General features: G+C 38.1%; 1 protein-coding gene and 1 non-coding gene across 3 annotated transcripts; both read right to left on the minus strand.

Annotated features, from left to right (window-relative positions):
- Positions 1 to 2,212: 2,212 nt before the first annotated feature.
- On the minus strand, positions 2,213 to 2,349 carry LOC147822927 (U4 spliceosomal RNA). Its single transcript, XR_015444922.1, has one exon. It is a non-coding gene; the product is annotated as a U4 spliceosomal RNA (small nuclear RNA).
- Positions 2,350 to 2,979: 630 nt separating this feature from the next.
- On the minus strand, positions 2,980 to 13,468 carry Camlg (calcium modulating ligand). 2 transcript variants are annotated; one of them, XM_004836228.3, is made up of 4 exons: positions 11,771 to 13,468; positions 9,563 to 10,020; positions 7,811 to 7,876; positions 2,980 to 3,598 (listed from the first exon to the last, which is right to left on the minus strand). In XM_004836228.3, the coding sequence occupies exons 1-4, from the start codon at positions 11,940 to 11,942 to the stop codon at positions 3,407 to 3,409; spliced, it is 888 nt and encodes a 295-aa protein (XP_004836285.1). In that variant the 5' UTR covers positions 11,943 to 13,468; the 3' UTR covers positions 2,980 to 3,406. The 2 variants fall into 2 exon arrangements, with proteins under 2 accessions (XP_004836285.1, XP_021094373.1); XM_021238714.2 differs by lacking the exon at positions 7,811 to 7,876.
- Between the last annotated feature and the right edge of the window lie 1,266 nt (positions 13,469 to 14,734).

Raw genomic sequence — 14,734 nt, forward strand, 5'->3', positions numbered from 1 at the left:
AAGAGGGGAGAGAGGCCACTAATAGAGACAGGAAAAAGTGGTCAGATTCTGAATGTATTCTGGAGGCAGCTCTCAAAACATGAATTGATGAACTGGATGTGAGCTGTGAGGCAGCAGGAGGAAGACAACGCCCAGGTTTTGAACAGAGCTATTGCAGGCTATGGTGAATGTGTGAAGAAATACATGGGAAGCAGATTTGGGTTCAAGGAAGAAATAGTGGGAGAGAAATGGCTTACTAGAATTTAGTAGAATGCATAATATACCTGGTATTCACAGACATGGAACTGGATGAAGCCATGCAAAATGAATGAATTAACTAACTTTTGAATTAGCAATTTGAATATTGCTTGTCACAGAATTAATGTTACAGCTGGAACAGATTTTTGAATCACATATGCATCTTGATTTTAAGTAAAAAAGCTGAGGCTCAGGAAATACATTTAGTCCTAGACCACTAATCTTGTTGGAATTTAGGCTGGAAAAAGAGAATCAGTATCTGACACCTAGCCCAGAGCTCATTTTATATTTTTCCACTCTCCTTTAAGAGAACCCAATAACAAGGCAATTCCAACTGGCACAAATATCTCATGTTCACAACATACATATGGTGATTTCACAGCTCTTCAGTGTCCTGGAAGCTGCTTTTATCTGTTAGTACAGGTCCAAGAAGGGATTACAGTCTACACTGTCTAATACGTTACTATCAGCAAACTGCCCAAGCTTCCAAAGCAGCAGATTTTGATTCTCAGTTCTGAGTATTTTATAACCCTCTTGCTGTTTTCATGCTTTTTGAACCAGGAATTGAACCCAGGACCTTGTGCTTCCCAGGCAGGTGCAGCACCACTGAGCTACATCTCTGGCACCCTCTTGCTGTTTTTAATAGCAATGGTGATGCACACATGTCCATTTATACAACTAACTGACTGAAAAACTACTGGGGGATATGGTTGAAGATGTCACTTGTAATCAATCATCTTTATCAGTCTACTTTTTTTTTTGGTACCAGGGATTGTACTCGTGTCCTTGCGCTTGCACAGCAGGCAGCAAAACCACTGAGCTAAATCCCGGCCCTATCAGTCTACTTTTAACTCATATACATTTCAAAACCCTGACATTTCTAAATAATATTTTAAACATTATTTTGAACACTTAAAAACTTCCATTTTCATATTATTTAACACATCCAAGGAAATTATTGGATGCCAATAAATTGAAGAGAAAAAAATGGCATAAGTAGACACAGATACCTTACAGGTCTACTTTTTTTTTGGTATTGGGAATCAAACTCGGGACCTTGCGCTTGTGAGGCAGGCAGCAGAACCAGTGAGCTAAATCCCCGGCCCTCTTCTAACATATAAATTTGGTAATGATCTGCAATTATTAAAGCTGCAGGTGTCAACTGGTTAAACAGGGATTTTTTTTTTTTAAGGAACAAAAGTAGTAAAAATGTGAAATTTAACTTCACTAGTGTCTTCCCAGGGATAGAGGGTGCGACAACTCTAAAGGATCTTAATAGATTTTCTGTTTTGGAAACAGGTCTCTCTAAATAGTTCAGGCTGGCCTTGAACTCACTGTGTAGCCCAGGCTGAGTTCTAACATGCAGTAATCCTCCTGCTTTAGCCTTCCAAGTGCTAGGATTATAGGCATGCACCACCATTCCTGGCCATTACTTTTCTTTAGATAGTAGATTCATTATGAAATCAGAAAATGTACATATATGTAATCTTAATCTCAAAATCAAAGGAATAGACTTAAATATATTCTCCACTATTCTATTTCAACAGAAAAATAACAAAAATCAAGACTTAGTCATAATAAAAAAAGTACAGAAGTCCCTGACTTATAAACATTCGAGTTGCAAACTTTCAGATATGAACAGACCTTGCATGACATTTTGTAGACACAAATCACAGAAGTAGCTCATGTGTCTCCCAGACATTGTCACAGTCGCACTGTTCTGTGCTTATTATACAGTGCAATAGTGTACAGTAGTACAACGCTCGGAGTCCAGGATGTCCAGAAGCAAGAGGAAAAGCAATGGTGACGTAGAAAGGACTGCTAGGAAGTGCAAAGCGATATATACTGTATATTTGTGTCAAAGGTGCATAAGACATTGTTGGACTTACAAAGGAATCTGATTTACGAATGTTCTCTTGGAACAGAATTCATTTACAAGTCAGGGACTTACTGTATTTTCAACATCACACAAATTAACCAAATAGACCATACAAAAATCTGTAAGGAAATATAAGGCTAGCTGATATACCTCAAGTTTCATACGCTTTTAATTAGCAATAATCGCGCCTCGGATAAACCTCATTGGCTACAATACTGCCACTGCGCAAAGCTCACGCTTTTAAGAAAACAAAACTTTCAAATGTGAAATTGTTACTAAATTAGGTAAAAAAGGATATTTATGGTGTTGGGTTGTATGTCTTAATTATTCAGATCCCGTTTTTAACCATTCTCCTCTAGTTTACTCTAACAACATACTTCTAGGCCCGGAGGTATAGGTCAGTGGTAGAATCACTAGAATACATGAAGCCCTGGGTTTGATTCCCCAGCACTGCAAACAAGCAAACAAACAACATACCTCTGAACCTCTGAAAACTGAAAATTCAACAGAGAAAATTTCCGATCCTGATCACGGTGTGGTATATAGCAAATAGGTTTTAAATAGCTTCTAATTTCAAATGCACTTCAGAGACAGGGACTGAACCTACCACCTTGCACTTGCTAAGCTACACCCCTGGCCCACATGTATGTTTCTTCATCATTTCTCCCATTTAAATATTGTGTTGAGGGCCAGGGATTTAGCTCAGTGGTTCAGGAGCCTGCCTCACAAGCGCAAGGTCCCGGGTTAAATCCCCATACCAAAAATAAATAAATAAAGAAATAAATATTGTGTTGACATAAAAATTAAGACACTAACTCAAAGGAAAAAGAGATTGTTTAAAATGTGCAGACAACATCAGACAATTCAGTTACTTTCATTTTATTTTTAAGATGGTTTTATTTCTCAGAACAGAATGACACAAATACAGGAAGCCATCCATAGGGATAGTTGAGATCATATTTATCTGCTCTTCTAAAATCACTAGCTCAGCCCCCAATAGAGGAATTACAAATCTGAGAAGTTAGAGGAAAGATATAAAGAAAAGATTAGGGAGTCTAATTAAACAAGAAAAATCATTAATGACATTGGTACTCTGTTCTTCAGAGCAGTACTAATACAAACTCCACCCTTTCAAATCGGGGAACCTGTCATTCCATTCCTAGAAAAGTGGTCTTACAACTTCTATAAAGTAAAAGAAATACATAAAGATGTAAACCAATTGGCCTCCTTTAGAGACAATGCAATACAGAAGTTGGCTTTTTTAAGCTTCCCCTTCTGAGTCTGCATGCTTCATGGAACTTCAGAGCCCCAATAATCAAGCAGTTCATGACAAAAGATAAAAGTGAAAAAGTAGACACAGAGATCTGTGAAGACTTCTCCCATTTTGCTGTAAGTATCCATTGATCGATTGATCACTTCAGCAGGAATTCCAGACAGTAGAAGTGCAGCTGTTAGTACTGTTGTCTTTATCTTCTTTTCACCCTGTGTAGAAAGGGACTCAAATTAATGGTACAGCTTTTAGCAAACTACATAAGCTCTATAAAAACATGATCAATACTGTTGTTCTTGCCTAAATGATTTCAAAACTGTTAACCATAATATGTCAACATACATTGAACGCATAATAATAGGTAATTCAGTAAACTACTAGACAGTAACACACAACCTTCTTGCTACTAAGTTTTCAAAATGTGTCATCTTACAAACAAGACATAAATAACAATTTAAGATATACATGATAGCACAAGACAAAAAATAGGAAAAACATTACTAGTCAGAACATAAATAGTGCTAAATGAATGACAGGGACAATGTGTGGCATAGGCGCTTAAAGGAGATAGTAACTGCTCCAGTGTTTTATGCAAATAAAGCACAAGGGATGGTTTCAGAGGCAGCAGAAAACAGGACTTCAAGGTAGAACAAGATTTAGACTAGTTAAAATGAAAGGAAAACTCAAGCCAGAGGCAGAACTAGGAACATCCTAGGAATATCCTGTAGGGTCCTAATTGCTATTTGAAAAAATTCCTATCTGATTATAAAGGCAATAGGATACCACTGAACAGTTCAGAATACTTTTAGGGGTAGGGAGAACATTCATTTCCTAGTATAATTTTCTACTCTTATTTTTAAGAAATTCAAAACTGTTTTTAATTTATTGATTTGGTAGCAAAAAATTCACTCACATCGCTTCTCGGCCTTTTGGCTAAGATCAAGTGTAAAAAATTCACTCACATGGATCAATAACTTAACAATATAAAAAGCTGTGGTAGGCATGGTATGTGCATGTAGTGCCAGCTATTTGAGAGGCTGAAGTAGGATGGCTTGAATCCACTAAGAGCCTTCCAGCGCTCCAGAGGCTGAGACAGGAGGATTGCTACAAGTTTGAGTTCAGCCTGGGTTAGTGAGTTCAAAGCCAGCCTGAACAATGTAGTACAGTCCTGTCTCAAGAAAAGAAAAAGAAAAAGAGCCAGGCATGGTGGTACACGCCTGTAATCCCAGCACTTGGGAGGCTGAGGCAGGAGGATCACAAGTTCAAGGCCAGCCTGGGCTACATAATGAGTTTAAAGCCAGCCTGAACTACATAGTGAGATCCTGTTTAAAAAAAAAAAAAAATTACAGCTTGGAAGCCAGGCATGGTGGTACATACCTTTAATTTCCAGCACTCTGAGAGAGTGAGGTAGGAGGATCACAAGTTTAAGCCTAGCCTAACCAAGTTTGCAATTTAGCAAGGCCCTGTCTCAAAATAAAAAGGACTAAGGATGTAGATCAGTGTGAAGGCCCCAAGTTCAATCCCCAGTACCACTAAAATGAAAAAAAGAGCAGCTTGGACAACATAGACACCTAGACTCATCACAAAAATGAATGAATGAATGAAAATAAGCTATAGTTAAGAAAAATGAAAACCTATGACTATAAAAGACTCATGGAAGGAAGTGCTAAGCAGCCTTAGTCATAATAATCCAAAACTGAAAACAAGCAAGATATCCATCAACAGATTAAATAGATAAATTTAAAACTATTATACACAATAAAAGAAGGCTTATACAAAAAAAGTATAAAAAAGAATGAACAATCCCATTTATATAAATTACTAAAATAGTCAAAAGTAATCTATGGTAGGGAAAAAAATTAGAACTTTGGGGGACAAGGGCTGGGAATGCCTGAAAATAGACACAACCAAACTTCCCGGGGTGACATCAAGTTCTGAATCTTGAAAGGGATTTGAGTTTCACAGGTTGTCATAACTTTCAAATGGTATACTTAAGACTCGAGTGCCTCCATTACAAAAATTTAACCTTAAATAAAAAGAACCATAAACAAACATTGATTTGTAGCTAACGCTATGTTAGGATGAAGTATACTGATATGCACATCTACAACACACTTCAAAATGCATCAAGAAAGACATTGAAAATGGACAGAAAAATCAGTATACACGTGATAAATACAATGAAATGTTAACGGAAAAATCTAGGTAGTACAGTGATACCTCAGTACTCATTGTCAATTGTTAAGTACCAAAAACCACTGGTACCAAAAACTGTTTTGGCTGGAAAGCATAGTGAATCAGGAGGCAATTGACACTGACAAGTTCTAGCTTCTGCTTCAAGTACCAAATAAACTGTAAGGACTAGCATGGGACAAAATTTTCACATCAAAATGTGCATAGCAAATTCAACAAGTTTCAAAGCAGTCGACTACCAAGGTTTGACTGTAAGTATAAATGGGTGTTGACCATAAGATTCTTTTGTGTTTAAATAAATTTTTTGTTTTGTTTTGTTTTGAGTCAAGTGTTTCACTATGTAGTTCAGGCCTGACTTTGTATTCACTCTGTAGCCCAGGCTAAGGTCAAACTCTCAACAATTCTCCTGCATCAGCCTACGGGTTACAGGCATGTGCCACCACGCCTGGCTTATAACAAAATGTTTTGCTGGAAGTACAGTCTCCCTTTTCTTTTCTCCCTTCACTTAGTGCAGCCTATATATATCCCTATCACAAATAATCACTGTTAAAGTTTCATATATATTATTCCAGAATTCCTTTATGCATATACAAGCAAATTTAAATATGTATTATTTTCACATAAAAAAGGAATACATTATGAAGCCTATTTCTGCATTTTGGTTTTTTTCTTTTAATATTTTCTGGAGAGCTTACCATTATCTGCAGTATATGGAAAGCTTCTTCACTTACTATGGATATTTAGTCTGTTTTCAAACTTCTGCCATTACAAAACTTTAACTAATGTTTCAAAAGTGAATTTCTTTTTCCTTTTTTTGTGTGTGGTTGTGGTGGTACAGGAAATTGAACCTAAGGACTTGCACCTGCTAGGCAAGTGCTCTACCACAGAGTTATATCCCCAGTGCAAGAGTGATTTTTTTTTTTAATACTGAATTTCTAAACAAATGCTTTACTTAAAAAGATGCCTCTTTATCGTTTGGTTTGTTTGTAGTACTAGGGAAGTGAACTTAGGGCCTTCACTCACACTGAGTTACATCACCAGTTTTTTTTTTTCTTTAGACTGGGTTTCCTAAATTGCTAAATTGCCTAGATTGGGTTTAGGCAATCCCTGGCCCGAAACATTTATATCTTTGAAGTATCAAATTGGTCAAATATAGAAAGTAACAGTAGGGCTGGGGATTTAGCTCAGTGGTTCTGCTGCCTGCTCCACAAGCACAAGGACCCGAGTTCGATCCCTGTACCAAGAGGGGGGAAAAATGTGTGTGTGTGTGTATATATATATATATATATAAAATATATATATATATATATATATATATGTATGTTTCAAATACATTAAAACCACACACAGATCTGTCAGTCCATTAGAATAACTAAGGAGAGGGGTATAGGTCAGTGGTAAAGTATTTGCATTGCATACACAGGGTCCCCAGCACCACCAAAAGCTATGGACTAAGCAAATAGCTAAGTAGCCATTTTTCAGTAAAAAATTCACATAAAACTTGATCACAAAAGTAAGGCTATCTTTGATGTCAGGGAAGCTAAACCCAATAAGACTGTATATCAAGTAGACCTGATAAACACTGATTCTCATCATCATTCTGTTCTATAATTTTGGTTATTTTTTGTCCTCAACATTAAAGATAAAGTGCATTGCTATTATGTATCTAGTAAGGGGCACAGTAAGATAAATTAATTTAAAGAATTAATTTCCTTTATTATAAGCAAAATGAATTACTAAGTTTGTAGTTTTGATTTTTTTTGGTACCGGCGATCGAACTCAGGACCTTGAGCTTGTAAGGCAAGAGCAGCGCCACTGAGCTACATCCCCAGCCCTGAATTATTAACTTTACTAAGCAAACTGAACATATTTCTTTTTTTTTTTTTTTTGGTACCGGGGATCAAACTCGGGTGAACATACTTCTTAGATGAATACTCTTCAAACCCTACAGTAAAGGACCAGATTTTCTCCCAAATCACCATGGACCAAAATAAAATAAAAATGTTATGGCAATGTCAAATTGCAATGAAAATGACTACTCAACTTTTGAACTTAATGCATCACAAATACAAAGAGATAATCTGAAGATTAGCACTGGCAGATGAACCACACTTTGGTTAGCACTGATTCAGACTGTAAGTAGAACTAATTTTTTTTTCAAGTTCTTAAAGTTAGCTAGTCATAAATCAGTCTAAATACATCATCATAATTTAGAAAAGATTTTAATTTACCTTGGGGAAATATTTGTATAGTCCCATGTACGCAAGTTGTAAAGTAAGAAATGGAGCAAATATGGACTGTGAAGATAGAAGATAAAATTAAATATTTCCAACATAGTCATTCAAATCATAACAAATCAACCTAACAAAAGCTATAAAATTCCAAGCAAAAAATTATAATAAAATACTTTCTTTCTCAAGTCATATAATTCTTTTAAGTGTTTTCAGTTTCCCTAAAAAGTCTTCTCTCACAAAAACTGATCTTTAAGGTTATATAGAGTATTAAATAGTGATAGGTATATAATATAATACATAATGTAGTACTATCTCCCCCACCTAGAGGGAAAAAATTGGCAACCTGAAGCACACATAAAGGCCCAACACTCAAAACAGATGTCATTCATCCCTCAGACTTTAGGGTAAAGAATTAACTCTAAAGACAGCTATCATCTTGGGCCCTCCAATGACAAGCTAGCTATTCCTACCACATATAAAATGGCTTGGTCATCTGGCTGCTCAGACAAAATGGAAAAGATCAAAGTAACATGTAATTTACATAATTATTTCTAAAGTTAACAATATTATGAAAGGAGCAAAGGAGAAACTCATTAGAGGGCAGTATGGCGCAAACAGGAAGAAATAAACATTTGAAAATCTGATAGTGAAGAAAACCAGAAAATCCAAGTAACAAAAAAATTTGCCCAAAATTGAGGCACAAAAGTGAGATACAGAAAAACATGAAAGTTAAAAAAAACAAAAAAAAGAAAGTTCTTTAGATAAAAGAGAAAAACGTGGCTAAATAGCTCACTAAACCTTAAAAGCATTATTGTTCTTTGCTATGATATCAATTTATCATGGGGGGAACAAATCTATTGAACAAATTCTATTCAAAAAAACATTTGCATGAAAATAGATTTTGTAAGACTATTGTGCTTAATGATATAAATCTTAATTATCTAGAAAATTTATGTGCCTGGTACACAGTACGTAGTCTTAAAATGTCTGAATGGAAATGGCTTAAAGAGCAAGACACTGAATATTTTTCTGTATTCTTCCACATACTGTAAAATAATAGCACCACATCAGAAGAGGGTTTTTTTTGCTTTGTTTTGTTTTTGGTACTGGGGATCAAACTCAGGACCTTGCGCTTATGAGGCAGGCAGCGGAGCCACTGAGCTAAATCCCCAGGCCCCAGAACAGTTATTATACCACTACAACATATGAAATGGTGAAAGATCTTTTGAACCATAAAAAAATTTCATATTCAAGACCACATGAACTGGTTTGTTTTATGAAAATTAGTTTTATATATATATATATATATATATATATATATATATATATATATATGTATGTATTTTTTTTTTTAAATAGGCATTTAACTCCTTGTTTCTGGAATGAAATTGCTTAGGTTTAATCCCAGCTGTCACTTAATTGCTGTGTGACCTTGAGCAACTGATTTAACCACTGAGTCTTCATTCTCTCATTGATTCAAGTGACACAGAATCTAGTTCATAAGGGTAAGAATTAAATGAATATAAACAAAACACTTAAGACTATCTGGCATCTAGAAAGACTTTAGTTACTGATAGTCTCTCATTCTATAACTAAGATAAATAATGAAGTTTATTTATATCTCCAAAGAGCCCCATGGATCTGGTAGATATTAACACTGGCAATGAATTCTATGGGTTAAAAGTACTTGCTATTATAACCAACTTGCATTTTCCAAATTTAGTTAATAGTTTACATCTCTTTTCTTACCAAATATTTGCAAACAAAAGCTCTGACGCCAAGAGCAAGAAGAGCACATCCCACCAATCTAAATATTCGAAAAGAGTCAAATTCCTCTGTTGTACTTCCATCCTCTCTATGGGGTTTTTCACTGATCAGCTGTTTCCGTAGCTTCATTGCTTCTTCAAATCTGGAAAGGTATTGTTCTAGGCCATGGTGAGACCCTCTCTGGACAGTGTCCGCTGTCAGGTCCCCTCTGTTCCGCTGCCGGAGCTCAAGGTTGACATCAGTACTGCACTCTGGTGGTTTCATGAAACAGTCCAATTTGTCTCCCAGCTGGGTCCCCTTTACCTCTGCCACATCACCCTGTGGGTCTGTGGTTCCTGTACTGACTGAATCACCCAGCACTACTCGCTTTGAATCTGAAGGAACGCTGAGGGAGTTCAGTTTATCACTGTCCTGCTTTGTTTTTGCTTGACTTTCTTCTTCTGTGAAAATAAAATTTTAAAGCCCATGTATTACACACCAGCAAACACCTTACATGTTAATTTTTTTTTTTTTGGTACGGGGATCAAACTCAGGTCCTTGCGCTTGTGCAGCAGGTGGTGAAACCGCTGAGCTAAATCCCCGGCCCCAAATGTTAGTATTTTTTAAAATGCTGCTGCAACTAGAACTTGACAGTCTCCAAATCAAAATGAAAACTGATTCCGAATACAACAAAAACTAGTTCCTTGCTCTACCCCTTCAAAATATATTATCTCAAAATAATCCAAAGAAAATAACCCAAACTTGGCAGGAAAGAGTTAAGACTAGTAAACAAACTGGGAAAGATAGTCAGTTGTGAAGCAAGCTATAAAGACTGACTTTCCTTAGACAATATATCCCAGAAGTATGACTGCATTGCTTGCACTCACAAATCCCGTATGCAGGGTGTGGCATACCCTCAACTACTGTTTATGTAGTCAGACATCATCAGTAAGTACTTAAGTAATTTTATGATGCTGCTCAGATTTTTTTTTTTTTTTTTTTTGGTACCGGGGATTGCTCAGATTTAAAAAGAAGAAACCTTTAAAGATAGATGAAACTTTCAAAGCAAAAACACAAAATACAAAAAGTACCTCAAGAAAGATAAAAAATACTGAGAAAAATATCCTGATATTAATTATTAAAGGAAAAAATTTCTAATGTATTAGAAGAATTTGTAAATGATGTTCTTACCCTTCGCTCTTACTATGTAGAAGCTCAGAGCTATATATATATAACACCTCACAGAAGTCGGGTAGACTTAAGGAGCTCCCAATAAGTGACTAAAGGTCAATTACGAATGGAAACACTCAAACAGATACTAGATAACACTAGGGCATAGTAAATGTTTAATTTTTTTCACATAAAAAAAAATTTTACTGGACATGTATTTGGGCGAGAAATGAACATTCTCTAGTGTTAAATGCAGTTCCCCAAATGAATGTAGTAATCTCAGCTAGTAACAAGAAATCTCAGGTGGGTATGCTGCACTTGTAGGCTCTATAAAGAATGATCACTTGGGCCGGGGATTTAACTCAGTGGTTCTGCGGCCTGCCTCTCAGGCTCAAGGTCCTGAGTTCGATCCCTAGTACCAAAAAAAAAAAGGAATGATCACTTGTTTGGTTTTTTTCACTTCTCCTACAAGGTGCATAAGTGAGTGTTGAGGACATTGAACACTGATACCAAAGTGTGACCATAAGAATCCCTGATCCACATAGGACTGATTAACAGCTAATTCAGTAAAGGCAAGCTGGTGTGGGCGGACCAGCATTACACAGCAAACGGTAAAAGAAGGTGGACGCTAGGGAAAGTGCTGGAAGGAAAACCATCTGAACAGGTGGAAAGGAAAACAATCTTCCCAAAGGGCGCAGTGGACATAGCAGTCTGGGAATAAAAATGTGAGCCCTTCGAGAAAGGCGAGAGGGTAGGAAAGGAAGGTAGGGGCCGACTCAGGATAACACGGCAGAGGGATTCAGGAGCAAAGACCTTGTAGCCCGGGTGGGGAAAATCTGAGGGCGAGGCGCCCGGAAATTTGGAAGCGACTAGTAGGAACGTCCTGGGTCACAGAGCGATAAACGTGAGGCATCACCTCAGGAGAGGGGCTAGAGTGGAGGTCAAAGAGCAGGGCTTGGTCAAAAAAGGTCAGCGGAGCGGAGGGAAAGAGAATAATTCAGAAGGATGGTGAGGAGAATGAGGGGAAACTGAGGCTCTCACCCGCGCCGCTCCCAGGCCTGTGAAAGCCCATGATCCGGTTGATGCGTTGCTCGGAATTCATGAGCAGCTTTCTCCGCCGCAGCTCGGCCCGACGCTGGGAAGCCGAGAGGCCCGAGCCAGCCGGGGCTCTGGGTCTATCCCCGATCTCAGAAGATACTGTCACAGGCTCCATCCTTCTTTTCACAGCCCAGGATTGGCGGTGATGCCGGTCGAGGCGGTGGCAGCCCGGATGACTTAAGGCCTGGTTGCACAGCACGTGCCCTACCCCCTCCACGGTAGACCCGCCCCCGATCGTAGTGCCCAAGACTGCGGGCAGAGCACGCTCGCGCCACCCGGAGGGACCGCGCTCACAGCTCTGGTGCCATCTTGGATGAGGGCAACGCGGGCTTCCAGGTCTTTCCACGCCCTCACTACCTGGCACTCCTCCCCGACTCTGCCCCTGAGTCTCCTCTGCTGTTACTCGGAGGTGAACAGAACCAGCACGAGGCTGGTAAAAGGCTGCCCGTGAGGAGAAGGTTCATTTTTTGCATTAATGCCAGGAAGCAAAATGGAGGTTGCTGCGGCTTCGCTCGTTGGGCTGAGGAAATACGTAAGCGAGGGAGCGACGCTTTAGGGAATGTTGCGTTTAAGAAGCGTTTAGGGATTTGTTCTGGGTGTTGATTCTTGTTCCTAGCTATATTTCTTAAAAATGAGTGCGTGGTTTGTTTTCACGCATTCCTTACATTTTTATTCAAAGGAAATTTTCCCAGTGAAGCATTCCGTGTCCATTCTGTCAAAAATTGCCAACACTCCCTATTCCCTTTCTCTGCCTTGTTTTTCTTACACACTAGTAACTACCTTGGATGCTAAACGTACTAATTTTATTGTCTGTATCACGAACTGGAATGCAAGCTCCAAAAAAGCAAGGACTATGTTTTGTTCATTGCTGAGATTCCTAAAACAATGTGGGCTGAACTAAAGACCGACAAGGATCTTCAGATCAATGGGGATGGTTTATTCATTAGGCACACTACACAATGCTAAGAGCCCCTGATAGTCTTGGGGCCCACGAAGACGTTTCAATTTTTATTTCTCTTAACATCGGAACCTATATTAGTAATCACTAATTAGCCATATATATATATATTGAATGAAGGAACTGACTTTGTCAATTGCCCTTGTCAACTGAGAGGGCAAGTCATACCGAGGCTGCAGCTGGTGAAGCAGCTTCCTGGGCTCCCTGCAAGGATACATGCCATACAATCACACAAGATGAAGAAGCATGCTAAGGTATAGTTGTGCACGCATTTAATCCCAGCTACTATTCAGGAGGCCAAAGCAGGTGGATCACAGGTTCTAGGCCAGCATAGGCAACAAAAATTTAGTGAGACCCCCATCTCAAAATAAGAATTTAGGAAAATGTTTAGGGATGTCAATAAGTTTGAAGGCCCTGGGTTTAATAACTAACAATAATAAAGATAATAATAAAACAGGTTGGGGGAGATGGAGGAGGAGATGTGGTTCAGCACTCTCTGGGTTCAGTGGCCACTACTGAAAAGCAAACAAAAATCAGGAAGTTAGGTCTGGAGATGTGACTCAGTGTTAGGGGTTGCCCATTATGCCCAAGGCCCTGAAAAAAGTAGTAAATTTTTCGCCAGGGATTTAGCTCAGTGGTTCTGCCGCCTGCCTTGCAACCTGAAGGATCTGAGTTCGATCTCCGGTACCAAAAAAAAAATAAAATTTTTAAATCTTAGAAATAAAAAATGTAGTTATACAAATATAAAATTAAACTCCAGTCTAAGCATAGTTAAGAAAGAATTAGTAAAAATAAACATATAATATGATTTCTGGGGTGTAAAAAATAGAGGGCATGATAGAGAAATACTTGAAAAGAGAATGGGAGTTTTCTGTAATTAAAAACAGACACGGACCTTCAGATTAGTGTTCTGACTGACAAATAAGCAATAAATCCTGGGGCATAAAACCATAGAACACTTAAGGATAAAAGAAAAAATTTAAAAGCTAACAGAATATCTTCAAATGAACAACAAATGGACCTACAGTAGCTGCTTTTATTTATTTATTTATTTATTTATTTAGAGACACGGTCTTGCTATGTAGTTCAGGCTGGCCTTGAACTCATTATGTAGTCCAGACTGACCTCAAATTTACAGCAATCCTCCTGTCTCAGCTTCCCAAGTGCTGGGATTACAGGTGTGCACCAGCATCTGGCTACCGGACCTGTTGTACAAGTAGTTAATCTTCAAATGAACAACAAATGTAGTACTGTCTTAACCATATCAAGGAAAAAAAATAATCTAAGAATTTCAAACCCAGTTATTCTTGCAGGGTGAACATCAAGAATTCAGTTTATGGGCGGGGGATTTAGCTCAGTGGTTTCGCTGCCTGCTACGCAAGCGCAGGGACCTGAGTTCGATCCCAGGTACCAAAAAAAAGAATTCAGTTTATGATAACTCAGGTACATACTTAGGAGATTTTTTTTCATACTTAGGAGATTTAAAGCACCTCCAGCGATAGTTTTCCGTTGACTTAACTTGAACGCTCAGCATAGCACTACCAGTGCAAAGCAGTCACTGTATATAAGCTCTTTCAATTAACTTTATTGAATACCACACTGATAAGTTAGCACAGATGAAATGATTGTTTGCAACTGACTTTTTTTTTTTTTTTTTTTTTTTTTTGTGCCAGGGATCAAACTCAGGTCCTTGCACTTGCGAGCCATGCGGTGGAACCACTGAGCTGAATCCCCGGCCCTGCAACTGACTTTTTACAGGTCTAAAACAGTGAAAATTATAAACTGTAGGGCTGGGGATTTAGCTCAGCAGCACAGCGCCTGCCTGGCAAGCACAAGGTCTTGAGTTCAGTCCCCAGTACAAAAAATAAAGAGAGAGAGAGAAAATATATATATATATACTGTAAAAAGAAAAACAAATCTTGTCTCTAACATTTTAGAGAAGCAAGATT

Source organism: Heterocephalus glaber, unplaced genomic scaffold (genome assembly GCF_053883595.1).
Source record: "Heterocephalus glaber isolate CG9 unplaced genomic scaffold, H.glaber_assembly_v1.0 deba00001606, whole genome shotgun sequence".
In the NCBI taxonomy this organism is placed as follows: Eukaryota; Metazoa; Chordata; class Mammalia; order Rodentia; family Bathyergidae; genus Heterocephalus; species Heterocephalus glaber.